The sequence below is a fragment of the Oncorhynchus keta genome, unplaced genomic scaffold, assembly GCF_023373465.1.
Source record: "Oncorhynchus keta strain PuntledgeMale-10-30-2019 unplaced genomic scaffold, Oket_V2 Un_contig_9413_pilon_pilon, whole genome shotgun sequence".
Lineage (NCBI taxonomy): Eukaryota > Metazoa > Chordata > Actinopteri > Salmoniformes > Salmonidae > Oncorhynchus > Oncorhynchus keta.
This window is the reverse complement of record NW_026290527.1, coordinates 1-14811: the sequence shown is the minus strand read 5'-3', so window position 1 is coordinate 14811 and position 14811 is coordinate 1. Positions and strand designations below refer to the sequence as shown.

The following is a 14811-nucleotide window of genomic DNA, read 5'->3' as shown; positions in this document are numbered from 1 at the left end:
AGGAGATTGGAATGACAAGTGGACTACACGTCTCGAATGTTCAGAAAGTTAAGCTTACGTAGCAAGAATCTTATTGACTAAAATGATTAAAATGATACAGTACTGCTGAAGTAGGCTAGCTGGCAGTGGCTGCCAGCTAGCTAGTTATAACAGTTGCTCAGTTCCTGCTATTGTGTTGTTCAGTATTTTTCCATCTCAGTTAAACCTTATGATGACCACCCCTCCCTATCACAACTTTGTAAGATACAGCAAGTCACACCATGTGCTCAATATTGTTACATACAAACACAAGGACAACGCATCTGCTGGGCTGTTATCTACAGTTTTGCAACATGCAGGTCACACCATGTTACTAAGTTCTTGTCACACACAAACAGGCAAGTAGCAAGCAGTTGTTTAATCTCATAATGATGCTCTAGTGCACAAATGCAAACACCTCACACAACCAACATCAGATAATATTTAATCATATATATGCTAATGGATATAATGTAAAATACAGAATCCAACATGGGGTAACATCTCACAGCAAGTACTGGCAAATCTGGTGCAGTCCATGAGGGGGAGATGCACTGCAGTACTCAATGCAGCTGGTGGCCACACCAGATACTGACTCTTACTTTTGATTTTGATCCCCCTTTGTTCAGGGACACATTATTCCATTTCTGTTAGTCACATCTCTGTGGAACTTGTTCAGTTTATGTCTCAGTCGTTGAATATTGTTATGTTCAAACAAATATTTACACATGTTAAGTTTACTTAAAATAAACGCAGTTGACAGTGAGAGGAGGTTTATTTTCTTGCTGAGTTTGTATCAAAGTGTGCATTTTTCCATTTGCTTTATATCATACATAGGCATCACAAAAGTAGGTTTAGGTTTAATTTTAACTTGTAAATGTGATGGCATACAGTACTTAACAAAAATATACAAAGATATAATAAGTCAAAATATACGTGTAGACACTGCATCAAATACCACAAATCAGCATACAAATACACCAATAACAAGCATTTCACTATACCCACAATAACATCTGCTAAACATGTGACAAATACAATTTAATTTGATAAAAAGGCATATCAATATATTTTATTGATGCGGAATAGGGCCACTGCTCTTAATAGGAATGATCATTGGTGTCTGGCAGAGTGACATGCTGCAATAGAATATTACATTTAAACTTCTCATATCATACCATCTCCGCAGGTGCCCATCTGTGCCAAAGACTTGTGTGATCGTTCAGTGTGTAACAAAATGTCATAAGACTGATCATGGAACACGAGGGAACTCCTAAAGTCATATAATCCCATTCGTCGTCCTCTGTTTGCATCTCCTGTTAATAACACACAGCAATGTGAAAAGTGTACGCGTACCAAACAGAATACTAGTAGTTTATTAATGTATTACTGTAAAAGACAAGCCGGGGAGATGTTGTGTAATCTTACCAGGAGAGACATCCACATTTCTTTAGAATCACTATGATGATGATGCTGATGATGACGATGGTGGCCAATATTACAAAACACCAAGTCTCACAGGATTGGTTACTTTGGGATGGTGTAGGAGAATCTAGGCCACAGCAAAGAAGCATGAAATACTAAAAAAACTCTAAATAATAGTCATAATAGTCATAGTCATAATGCATGTGTACCAGTGATGTAGTTTGTAACACTAGTCCCAGACTGCTGTTGACCACACATGTATAGTTGTGGCCCTTCATTCCAGACATGTATAGGTTCCTGCCATCTGCAGAGATTGGCTGTCTGATTGGAGACCTCTACCCCATCCACCAACCAGGAAACCACTGGGCTGTCCCACTGTGCCCTGTCATTGGCCACCTCACACTGGAGGGACAGAGACGCCACAGGAGCAGCAACTAGGCGAGAGGGAGGGAGAGAAAAGTGAGGCAGAACAAATAGTCCAAATATAGTGATATTGGTTATTGCGTCCTTACGTAGTTCTGCACATAAGGGTAGCCTCGGTACCGAGGCTTCACTCACATTGTTCGGAAGGTGAGGTGAAAGCCTGTGACCGAGGATAATGTCAAGGTAATGGGACTTTATTAGATTGCACAGTATATGACCCAAACTAAATCTAGGTAGTGACCAGAATTATTGGTGTAACTGTTTCTTACCACTCTCTCTAACAAGTATCTGTGCTGCTTCCTCGTTCCCCATCTGGTTAGTCACAGTGATGATGTAGACTCCATAGTTAGATGAATTTATATTCTCCAACCTAAATAAGGCCCCCTTCTGGTCTATTGGATTGCCAGGTGAATCTTGGTGATTGGCCAGCCTGACCTGGCCCTGGCCCTTCTCAGTCTTGTAGTCCCAAATCACCATGACGATCTTCTCTGTTGGTGTAATCTGGAACTGGGTCTGCAGGACCAGGTCTCCCCCCAGAGCCACATAAAGGAGATCCTTGTTCTGGAAATGCACTGACAGGCACTGGTGGAGATGCGGCACTGAGGAAAGATAGACAAGGAATTACTGTACGTCTTATGTACACATTACTGTACCATAAAGTTATTTTTGCACTGCAATATCTTACTGACGAAGAAAAAAAACTCACAGAGGGCCAGGATCAGACAAATACGCCAGACGAAGATATGCCATGTTTCCATCACATCTGCAGAGCCATTTAGATTTTACAATGCTGAGGAGAAAGAGTGTGTAACAGCATTTAAACTTGCACTCTATCACTCACATTGTCAGGGGCAGAGGCATATCCCTCTAATGTATTTGAGGGGATTTGATGGCGAAATGATATTGATTAATTTGTCAAATCAAACAACAACAAAAACAACTACAGTATATTATTGTTAGCTATACACTTATGGGTTTGGATTTCTGAGCTTTAACTATTCTTAATCCTTCGTTATATTATTAAGCATTAGTTAGAATAGAGACATGAGGGGTCCCATAATTAAGCTTGGGAGGGGTTAAATATAGGGAAAACGGTCACACGTGGCAGTACTTATAAGGGGAGGAACCGTTTATTGCCCATGTCACTTAACTTTCTGCCTAGCGGTAAACATACAATGTTTTGCTATAAGGAGCAAACTCCACCCAAAGTGCGGTATGTATACTACCACAGGAGGAAACGTGTTTTTGTCGATTCAGCTGTTCGATCCTCTGGGATTAATAAACCTGGTTTAAGTTTTACAGTGTCCAGTTCTTATTCTAATAATTAGGACCTAACAATACATAAAATGTGTTTCAACGGGCTTGACATCATTCTTTCCCTTAAAGATGGTTCTTTGGCGAACAATATATAAAACAATACTACGCATCTAGAGGAGTTTTGACATAGGCCACACTTTTCCATCTACAGTGCCTTCGCAAAGTATTCAGACCCCTTGACTTTTTACACATTGTTATGTTACAGCCTTATTCTATAATGTATTCAATTGCCCCCATCAATCTACATACAATACCCCATATTGACAAGGCAAAAACAGGTTTTTAGATCTCTTTGCAAATTTATAAAAACGGATATATAAAATGTACATAAGTATTCAGACCCTTTACTCAGTACTTTGTTGAAGCACCTTTGGCAGTGATTACAGCCTCGAATCGTCTTGTGTATGATGCTACAACTTGGTACACCTCTATTTGGGGAGTTTCTCCCATTCTTCTCTGCAGATCCTTTCAAGCTCTGTCAGGTTGGATGGGGACCTTTGTGGCACAGCTATTTTCAGGTCTCTCAGAGATTTCGATCGGGTACAAGTCCAGGCCCTGGCTGGGCCACTCAAGGACATTCAGGGACTTGTCCCGAAACCACTCCTGCATCGTCTTGGCTGTGTGCTTAGGGCTGTTGTCCTGTTGGAAGGTGAACCTTCACCCCAGTCTGAGAACCTGCTCCAGAGCGCTCAGGAATTCATTAAAGATCTCTCTGTACTTTGCTCCGTTCATCTTTCCCTCGATACTGACTAGTCTCCCAGTCACTGAAAAACATCCCCACAGCATGATTCTGCCATCACCATGCTTCACCTTAGGGATGATGCCAGGTTTCCTCAGGACGTGACGCTTGGCATTCAGGCCAAAGAGTTTGTCTTGGTTTAATCAGACCAGAGAATCTTGTTTCTGTGCCTTTTGGCAAACTCCAAGTGCCTTTTACTGAGGAGTGGCTTCTGTTTGGCCACTCTACCATAAAGGCCTGATTGGTGGAGTACTGCAGAGATGGTTGTCCTTCTGGAAGGTTCTCCCATCTCCACAGAGGAACTCTAGAGCTATATCAGACTATTGGGTTCATGGTCACCTCCCTGACCAAGGCCCTTCTCCCCTAATTGCTCAATTTGGCCAGGTAGCCAGCTTTAGGAAAATTATTGGTGGTTCCAAACTTTTTCATTTAAGAAGGATGGAGGCCACTGTGTTCTTGGGGACCTTCAATGCTGCAGAAATGTTTTGGTACCCTTCCCCAGATCTGTGCCTCGACACAACTCATTCTTTTCTCTGACATGCAAGGTCAACTATGGGACCTTTATATAGACAGGTGTGTGCCTTTCCAAAGCATGTCCCATCAATTGATTTACCACAGGTGGACTCCAATCAAGTTGTAGAAACATCTCAAGGATGATCAATGGAAACAGGATGCACCTGATCTCATAGCAACGGGTTTGAATACTTATGTAAATTTGCAAACATATCTAAAAACCTGTTTTTGCTTTGTCATTATGGGGTATTGTGTGTACATTGCTGAGGATTTTTTCTGTATTTAATCCATTTTAGAATACGGCTGTAATCAGGGTTGGGGAGTAGTGGATTACATGTGCAAAAAACGGAACTGTAATCCGTTACATTACCTGCAAAAATATTGTAATCAGACTACCGATACGTTTGAAAAGCTAGATGATTACTTTTACATTTAGAAAGGATGTTTGCGCAAAACTAATCTTTGACACTTTTCCGTTTTCTCAATGATATTCAAATCAGCATTGAAAAATGGTGCAAGTTTAAGTTTGTTCCACCTGAGCGAGTCTGATCAGACCAATATGATGCTACATCAAATGTGTTTGATGGATCGCGGGAAATGAGCAGGAATAGGCGTTTGTAGGCTATAGTCCAAGCTATGTCTTCTAATGGTGTGACTGCTGTCGGCATCCAAAGATTATCCAATTTGAATAAACGCTTGGAGGTAAAGTTGACAATAGTGGTGTAGTCTACGACGATACGGATATCACTTATTATTGATATCTACATGGCGCATTGATGGGCGTCACACTGCTGCTCTCTCACTTAGCTATTTGCGCCTTGTGGTTGTTGTGGATGGCTGTTCACAAATCTAAATGTGTATTTGAACCCAATAATAGTTGAATTCAAGAAGTTTAAACGGCCTATCAATCCTTGTTTTTGAAACCAGTGGACAGCCATTGAAAAATGCGCTCTTACAACAGCTGCATAGTGCGGATCCCAGCCTATGGAATAAAAGTGGGACTTTTATTGCCCAGTCTAATTCATGCTGATCTGTAGTTACTACATCCATTCTTGGATTTATAAATTATACATACAGTAGCCTTCAAAAGTCAGGACACACCTACTCATTCAAAGGTATTTCTTTATTTTTACTTGATTCGACATTGTATAATAATTGTGAAGACATCAACACTATGACATAACAAATAAGGAATAATGTACTAACCAAAAAAGTGTTAAACAAATGAAATCATATTTTAGATTTTCAAAGTAGCCACCCTTTGCATTGATGACAGTTTTGCACACTCTTGGCAAAGCATGCAATTCCATGAGCGCAGCATTTATTTTCATCTCGAATCAACGAGCCCAATCAGTCCTCCATGACAACAAAAGCATAAACAACAGAGTAGGGCTGGCTAATAAGTCCTTACATTTGGGGTCATGCTCAGGGAAAACAATTTGGCTAATCTATACCATATTTACAAGTCCTATTGTTGAAGATCAAGGGGTATAACATTTATTGCGTTGACTGGAATTCTGATAGACTTTGGTTGTTAATGTAAAGATATAATTTAATGGTATTATTATATGGAGTAGAAAGCGATGGGTTAGAAGAAGCCTACTTACTTAAAGTAAAATGTAGCATCCATATATGACCAGCTATATAAACTTTAACATGGATTTATCCTGCAATAGATGTTGTTCAATTGGTGACATACATTTTTTTCTTCTTCTAATGTCTCTTATGGGCAAAGTAATCTAAAAGTAATGGAATGTAATCAGATTACGTTGCTGATTTTGGGTAATGCAAAAGTTACGTTACTGATTACAATTCTGGGCAGGTAACTTGTAACTGTAACGGATTTTATTTAGAAAGTAACTTACCCAACCCTGTCTGGAATGTAACAAAATGTGGAAAAAGTCAAAGGTTCTGAAAATTTTCCGAAGGCATTGTAGATGAGAAAAATGGTTGGAAAGCAAAAGGAGAAAGAGCAAAGGAGGAGTATTCTACTCACAAGAGAATGTATCCACAGCAGTAGCTGCTCTTCCGTCTTTAACTCTCTTGACTCTGCGCCGTTTAGTTTACCGAAGGTTTGAATCGCTATCAAAATATGCAAACCTAATATGCAAACCTTTCATGAAACATTTGAACCTTCTCTGTACGGTTCTGTACTACTGTACAATGAGACACGGAGTCTATTTCTGTGGCGGCGTCCTATATTACATAATACTGTATCCTTTTCCTGTCAATCCCTTCCGTTCATTATTTTGTACCCGATATTATCAGACATTCTAAACATGGCCAAATTCCAGTGCTCAGTTGGCTAGTCAAACCTTGAGCTCACGGTTACTGTTGATTGTAACACTTGCCTGGGTGCCAGTGATTCCGTTGTAGCACTCCTTTCAACTTGTTGTCATGCCAAACATGACAACTAAAACAGAAGCAGCAGCATCCAGGTTATTCAGTAATACAAAAGTCAGGTCAGCTTGATGTGTTTCTGTTTCCTTGCCTAATATTTCCTGGTTGAAGGACAAACTCACTGCATACCGGCACTTAAAATAGATACTGTATGTAAATGTTGAACCAGTTCTTCCCTTTTCACAATCCAGTATGGCAGGTGCTAGGGGAGTAACAGGGAGTAACTCCTACTGTAACTCCTACTCCCTTGTTCCAGCTTGTACTCCTGACTGAATATTCATGCATTTTAATTCATCTTTGTATGGATACTGTGCCAGGCACACAAATGTCCTTCAAAAAGGAAACAATTCCAGACTTCTGCTAGAACCCTACATTGGATGAAACAGTATTTTCAAGACACTCGCTGTTTTCAATTATCATTCCTACATTAATTGCCAGTGTTGTAAGGTACTTAAGTAAAAATACTTGAAAGTATTACATGAGTAGGTTTTTGGGGTATCTGTACTTTATTTAAAACAATTTTTTGACAATGTTGACTTTTTACTTCACTACATTCCTAAGGAACTTAACGTTTATTTAAAACCAAATACCTTTTAGACTTTTACTCAAGTAGTATTCTACTGGTTGACCTTTACTTGAGTTATTTTCCATTGTGGAATCGTTACTCAAGGATGACGACAGGGTACTTTTTGTTGTTGTTGCAGGAAAGATATTGAAATGCATACATATCAGTCAACATCCCTCGGAATACATAGAGATCCACTCTCAAACAATGATCTATATTGTCAAAGACGTTCAGACACCTAAGTAAGGAGCCACGTTACCCTCGGGCCTACTGAGCCCATGTCCATGTGCGCGGACAAGCAGACGCAGACACATGTCCATCCCCGTACACACCTCCATGCGCGCGGACAAGCAGACGCAGACACATGTCCATCCCGTACACACCTCCATGTGCACGGACAAGCAGACGAGACACATGTCCATCCCCGTACACACCTCCATGTGCACGCATATCCAAATGCATCCATAAGACAACTGACAAATAAATGGTAGAGTCCAAGACGTGACACCGGCTATAAACGATCAACTTTAGGAACACCTTAATACGGATCCCCCTCTAACCTTTGCCCTCAGAACAGCCATAATTTGTTCGGGCATGGACTAGAAGGTGTCGAAAGGGGTCCAAAAGGGATGCTGGCCCATATTGACTCCAATGCTTCCCGTAGTTGTGTCACGTCGGCTGGATGTCCTTTGGGTGGTGGACCATTTTGATACACACGGAAAAACTCTCTTCAAGTGCTGGTGTCATCTGTTGTGTCGTAGCCCTGGAGAATGAAAACCAGAACATTTCTTTGGAATATCAGTCAAGCAAATACTGTATGCATTGCACCTGGACAGATGATCAGATGAAGGTGGTAATTGCTTTAGGGTTTGAAATAAATATTAACACTACCACTCTTTTATTATTTTCAGTATTTATTTCATTCAACATCACCAACACCATACCACAGGATGGTAAGACTGAATAATGTCCCTATTGTATGTGCATGTAGAGAATATTGCCACAAAGAGAGAGAGGTCAATACTGATATTCACTGTTATAGTCCAAAGCAACAGCAGGGGCATGGATCCACGTTGGTGCCACTCTGATTGTTTACATGTAAACAGAGGAAGACAATTAACATATAATATAACCTGACAATTTATTCTGCTATTTTCCGGAATTGACATTTTCTATTGACTTCATCAGTTACCCATACGGATTACATGCACACAATGTGAACTAATTCTGGATAATCAAAGGAAATGTACACTACCTTTTTCTTTGAAGAAAGGACATCTTCTTGCTCTTCACAGTTGTCTCTGGTTTGGCTGTGGGGAGGTTGTGGGGAGGCTAGGTTTGGCGACGGCCTGAACCCTGGAACCACTGGATCGCTCGCTCTGGTTGGGATCATGAGGAGAAAGGAGGTCTTTGAGCAAGTGCTCTAGAAAGGATTTAAGAGATTTGATTTGGATCTTTTTTAATCCTCACTTGGACTAATCTTCCAAGAGTCCTTAAACATTGAAATACAATTTATAATACGAACACATTTTCACATATAACACACTGATACAAAAAGACATAATACAGTAACATTTTGACCAGATAAATAACAGTCTAATAATATATATTTATTCTTCATTGACCATAGTCCAGCACAACTTTCCTATGTATTACATTTAAATAGTTTTAAAGTATTGTTTAAATGTATATATTGAAAGGTTTCTGGTTTTCTCAGTTAAATTATTCATTTCTTTATTGCTCTTAATCGAAATCTTATTTTGCCTGGTATTTACTGAATGTCTGTCTCTTACTAACTGAATACCGTTGTGAATAGAGTTTGGCCGTTTTAAATGATGTATATTATAAAATAAAATAAGCATGCTTTTTTTCAATTATCTTGTTGATTGATGACCAACCAAGAGCATTGCGCATGACTACAACAGAAGAACCCTATCTCCACCTTAAAACAATCCTTGCCTCTTTGTTCTGTGCAATCTGCAGCCTCCTAAGTTCACTTACTGATGCATTTCCCCAGACCACAGAACAGTAATTCACCTGACTCTCAATTAATGCTTGTGTTATTTGCTTAAAAATCTTTCCTGGTAAATATTTAGCTATTCTTCTGATCATGCATGCTGTTTTAATATTTATTTTACATAGATGAGTTATTTGAGATGACCATGATAAGCAGTTATCTAGCTGCACTCCTAGTAGTTTAGTTTCTGCCACTTCCTCAATTTGTACTCCTCCCATACTTAATTGTATCCCATGCTGTGTTGGCCTTTTCCTAGTGGAACAGACCAACATAACTTTGGTTTTCTTGGTGTTTAAAACAAGTTTGTTCCAGCGAACCCACTCCCTGATATGCTCCAAATCTCCTGCACCTGTTGAACCGATTGTCTTGCTGTATAAATTGTAGTATCATCTGCAAATATAGTAGCTTGAGTTTCAGATAAGGTATAAGGAAGGTCATTGGTATATATTAAATAAAGAAGTGGCCCAAGGCAGTTGCCTTAACGGTACTCCAAAGTTTAAAGCACGAGGGGAAGAAAATGAACCATTGATATAGGTGGACTGTTTCCTGTCAGTTAGATATGACTGTACCCAATTCAATGCTCCCTCCTTAAAACCATAATGCATTAATTTTGTCAGAATTATTTCATGATCCACTAAATCAAATGCTGCACTAAAATCTAAAAATAGTATGTCAACCAATGCAGTGGTAATGGAATGGTTTTTGTGATAAGCATGCTGATTGGCTATAATCAGATCATTCTTTTCCATGTACTCCCATATTTGTCTACTCACAATACCCTCCAATATCTTACTGAGTGAAGGGAGTAGACTAATTGGTTGACCTGGCAGGAGTAATGGGTTCTTTGCTGTCTTTCGGAATAGGACACAGTTTAGCATGCTTCCATACATTTGCAAACATCGCCTTTTCCAGTGACTAATTGAATATGTATTTTAGTGGAGCTGCAATCTGGGGAGCACCATAGCAAAGTAAAAAATTGTCCATGTAGATTTACCATTGGGTAATGACTTCAATAGGTTTAACACTTCCTCTACTGACACCATTTGTAGACTAAAAGAGCAGGTCTTGTTGCTCATATGACCATCAATCCATTGGACAATAGCTTGTTTGGAAGAATGTGTGTTTACATTATTGCTCAGTAAATACATTTTCTTTGTAAAGAAAATCTGCAAAATGATTGGTAATATCAGCTGGTTTTCTTATTGTTCTCCCACCAACCTCCACACTAGATGGGCATGATGAGATAAATGTACCAAGTAAGCCCTTAACTGTATTCCATACCTCTTAAATAAGAATCATTTTTACAATCAATAAAAGCATTGTTGTAAAATATTTTTTTTCCCCTACGATTCAATTTAACTGCATAATTACGTAATGTTCTATAATTCTGTTCATCAATTTCTAGTTCTGATTTGGCTGCTAAGACTTTTGCCATATTTCTTTGAGAAAAGCCTCACCCAGTTCATCATCAATTCATGGAGACGGACGAGCCCCAACTGTACTCTTTCTTACTGGGGCATGATGGTCCATTACCTCAGTGAGCAAATCAATAAAACATTCTGTAGTGTGATTTAAATCATCCTCTAGATAAATCAGCTCCCAGAGTACAGCAGCCAAATCATTTTGAAATAGCTCATGATTAAATGTTTAAAAATTTATCTTGACCACAATCCTTGGGGGTTTCTTTGGAACCTTTGTGTTCATGGTTATGGACACAATATTATGGTCTGTCCAGCCCATTGGCATTGATCTGGCTTTTTTAAGCATTGCAATGGTATATTACAGAAAATCAGATCAATGCATGTGTCTGAACGATGACCCAAACTAGTTGATGATCTAGTAGTATCATTAACCATTTTTTCAAACCACAGTTCTCGGCATATCTCATCAATTTAGTTCTATTCTAATTATTATGATCCCTCAATTTATATTAAAATCACCCAAGATAAATACATCTCTGTTGCTATCTGTGGCCTGGTCAAACCCAGTGCATAACTCATCCAGATAGGACACCTTAGAGCTATGAGGTCTATACACACATCCTACCAATGTGGGTGCCTGGTGACGTGATGTACCTGAGCCCATAGTGCCTCTATTTGACATACATTAAGGTCATACCTTCTCTTAAAAGGTATATGATTCTGAATGTACAGAGCTATACTGCCACCATTCCTATTCCTGTCCCTTCTCAGTAGACTATATCATTGAATGTTCATTTGCCCATCATTTACAGATGCATCTAAATGTGTTTCGGTCAAAGCCAAAATATGAATATTATTTATGTTGACCAAGTTAAAAACCTCATGTATTTTGTTAGGAAGGCTACATACATTAACCTGAGCTATATGCAGCCCTTTCCTTATCAAGTGAAGATCAATAGAGCATGCATTCATTATAGTGGAGATCAATAGAGCATGCATTCATTATAGTGGAGATCAATAGAGCATGCATTCATTGTAGTGGAGATCAATAGAGCATGCATTCATTATAGTGGAGATCAATAGAGCATGCATTCATTGTAGTGGAGATCAATAGAGCATGCATTCATTATAGTGGAGATCAATAGAGCATGCATTCATTATAGTGGAGATCAATAGAGCATCCATTCATTATAGTGGAGATCAATAGAGCATGTATTCATTATAGTTGAAGTTGTACACTACAACACAAACTCAGATTTGAACATTACATTAAAATAGCCAGGGTGTTACTCTAGAGTCCTGATACAGTTGCCAGTTGTAGTAAAGTCTCTCCATCACCATGGAGACTTGTTGATTCAGGCTACGCTTTTCCTTCATGATGGGATACATTTTTTTTTCTCCTTTCATTGATCTCGGTGGGAAGTGATCATTCATTCCAAAAATCAGTGTTTCTGAGTTCTCTGCCCCTGCTCTTTCGTCATTTCCTTTTGCTTAAATTTGTCAAAACATGCACTAATGGCCCATGGCCTATTCCCAGAAGGCCTTACCCATTCTATGGACTCTGGAGAAAGTGGCATTACGCGCAACATCAGTGGGCAGTTTCAGTTGAGTTGACAAAGTATCGGACAGTATCCTCACAGCCTCTACTGTTGTCATTCTCTGGTATCCCTGAGAATATTAGATTGTCCCACATTGATCGACACTGTACATCAAGCAATGTTTCTTTAAGTTGTTTGTTCTCCCTTTGCACCACCTCCACCTTGCCATGAATAGAGTCTACAGTACCTTTCAGCGCCGTGTTCTCTTTCCTTAGATCATCAATCTGACGTTGGCTGAATTCTAGACTGAATTCTATTGATGTCCTCTCGTATATATCCAAGATATCAAGTTTGGCAAGCCTTTCATTGATGGATTTCATCCATATCAGTAAACCTCTCCCCTCTCCACTCTTACTAAGGGATGGTTAGGTTCCATCGTTGATACCGCTTGGCCAACCTGGTTTTGGTTTTGTTTTTGTTGATTTTGGGTTTGTTGGTTGTCCTTACCAATGCTTGAATCCTCTGAAACCAGTGACATGTTACTTTGAGTTTGTACGTATCTCTCGTCAATGAATTGCTCAAGCTCTTCAATGGATTCTGAATCATCCAGCATGTCTGCAGGCAGAAAAACCCCCAAAAGAACAAAACAACGTTAACAGCTAGCTTCTAGTCAGACTGCTCTGTGAAGGCATAGACTATCTCTCTGCCTGGCTCCTTCTGGAGCTCACTTATCTGCCTTCTGCTCAGGAGAGCAGAATCAGACTTAGATCTATAGGCCACTGCAGACACTGGGGTGCTGTCCTGCAGAAGGAAGCTGCAGATCTGCTCCACCAGGTGGTCTATGAATGGCCGGCGGATGACTGTGGAGAGAAGGGCCTGGCGCTTTCACTCAGCTGAAGCTGCATCCTCCCATGCTGCCAACATACTGCCCTGGTGACCTTATCTAACACCTCTGACTGGGAGACAAGGCTGGTTGTGCCACTTCCAGCTCCTTTCTACAGTGCTTTAATGACCCCGACGGGTTCTGTCCGTGAGGAGGGTGTTCCCTTAGATGTGGGAAAATCAGTGATACTTGCAAATGAGGAGGTGCTCTGGATAGCTTTCAGCTCCTTGTCCAGGCTCTCTCTACTCATTGTGCTGTCAAAACATCCAACACTAGATTTCTCTGGCTTAACTGTGAGGCTAGTAATGGGGATATTGGCTGGTCGTATGGGATTATGGGCATGGTGGAAGAGGTGCAACTCAGGATAGATTTATCCTGGTCTTCAACACTCTCTGAGCCCACTGTGTGATCAGACACACATCTTGTCTCATTCAGATGTAACACAGGGGAGTTGTTCAGTGGTGATGTGATGTATATCTCAACAGAGGCATCATGGTTGAACACTGTTCAACGCTGCAGAACATGGAACCCAAACCACTGTTTGTAGGCAGGAATGATCTGAATCCCTGACTTAGTCTGAAATCAATAGTGTCAATGGGAAAGATGAACTTGTCCACCTTGACACTCACATTGTTATAAAAGCTAGCAGCAGCAGAGCGGAACCAACCCTTGGGGAACTTGGGCCTGGTCTGGAGGTCAAGACCGGTCTCTGAGATCACAGCCTCAATCTGGTCAGCACTGACAAGTTTGGGGAGAGATTTCTGAAGTCTTTGCAGGTAATGGATAAACATTCCAATAAGTCCGACTCCTCTCCATGTTGAACGGACAGTGCAGCTGACAGAGTATGACTGGTCACTAATAAATAAATTGGACTCTGTAGATGAACTAATGAGCATCTCGGTTACGACACTCACAGCCTTAGCCTGATGCGACATAATAGGGAGACTCCAAGAGGACCCAGTTCTAGCACTAATAGTGATATCATTAGAGTCCATCACCGATCTCACAGAGTACAAAGAAGGTATACCAGAGGAAGATTAATCCTCCATGTGGGACAACATATTGTTCACAAATATACTGCCTGTTTCAGAGTTTATTGCTCCCAACGTAGACTTGGTTGCATTCTCTGTTAATAATGAGAAGACCAGAATGCTAATAACAGGCCTGATCAGAGCCTGGAGGTACTGAGGTGCCGTTCCCCTCACAGCTCCGTAGGCAAGCACCATGGTCTTGTAGCGGATGCGAGCTTCAACTGGAAGCCAGTGGAGAGAGCGGAGGAGCGGGGTGACGTGAGAGAACTTGGGAAGGTTGAACACCAGACGGGCTGCGGCGTTCTGGATGAGTTGTAGGGGTTTAATGGCACAGGCAGGGAGCCCAGCCAACAGCGAGTTGCAGTAATCCAGACGGGGAGATGACAAGTGCCTGGATTAGGACCTGCGCCGCTTCCTGTGTGAGGCAGGGTCGTACTCTGCGGATGTTGTAGAGCATGAACCTACAGGAACGGGCCACCGCCTTGATGTTAGTTGAGAACGACAGGGTGTTGTCCAGGATC

General features: G+C 40.6%; 1 protein-coding gene across 2 annotated transcripts; it reads right to left on the bottom strand.

Annotated features, from left to right (window-relative positions):
- Window positions 1-446: 446 nt before the first annotated feature.
- Window positions 447-7023, bottom strand: LOC118367373 (uncharacterized). Of its 2 annotated transcripts, none has more exons than XM_035750761.2 (6): window positions 6787-7023; window positions 2573-2656; window positions 2136-2465; window positions 1653-1877; window positions 1447-1570; window positions 447-1334 (listed from the first exon to the last, which is right to left on the bottom strand). In XM_035750761.2, exons 2-6 carry the CDS (start codon window positions 2622-2624, stop codon window positions 1298-1300), a joined length of 768 nt encoding a protein of 255 aa, XP_035606654.2. In that variant the 5' UTR covers window positions 2625-2656; window positions 6787-7023; the 3' UTR covers window positions 447-1297. The 2 variants fall into 2 exon arrangements, with proteins under 2 accessions (XP_035606654.2, XP_035606653.2); XM_035750760.2 differs by lacking the exon at window positions 6787-7023 and adding an exon at window positions 6432-6777.
- Between the last annotated feature and the right edge of the window lie 7788 nt (window positions 7024-14811).

What these genes read in the sequence shown, in the direction of transcription:
- LOC118367373 (XM_035750761.2), bottom strand. Translation starts at nt 2,624, where the DNA reads ATGGAAACATGGCATATCTTCGTCTGGCGTATTTGTCTGATCCTGGCC. An exon ending in GATACTTGTTAGAGAGAGTG is followed by an intron (nt 1,878 to 2,135) that starts GTAAGAAACAGT and finishes CCTCTCGCCTAG; the next exon opens with TTGCTGCTCCTGTGGCGTCT. An exon ending in TGTTACAAACTACATCACTG is followed by an intron (nt 1,571 to 1,652) that starts GTACACATGCAT and finishes GCTGTGGCCTAG; the next exon opens with ATTCTCCTACACCATCCCAA.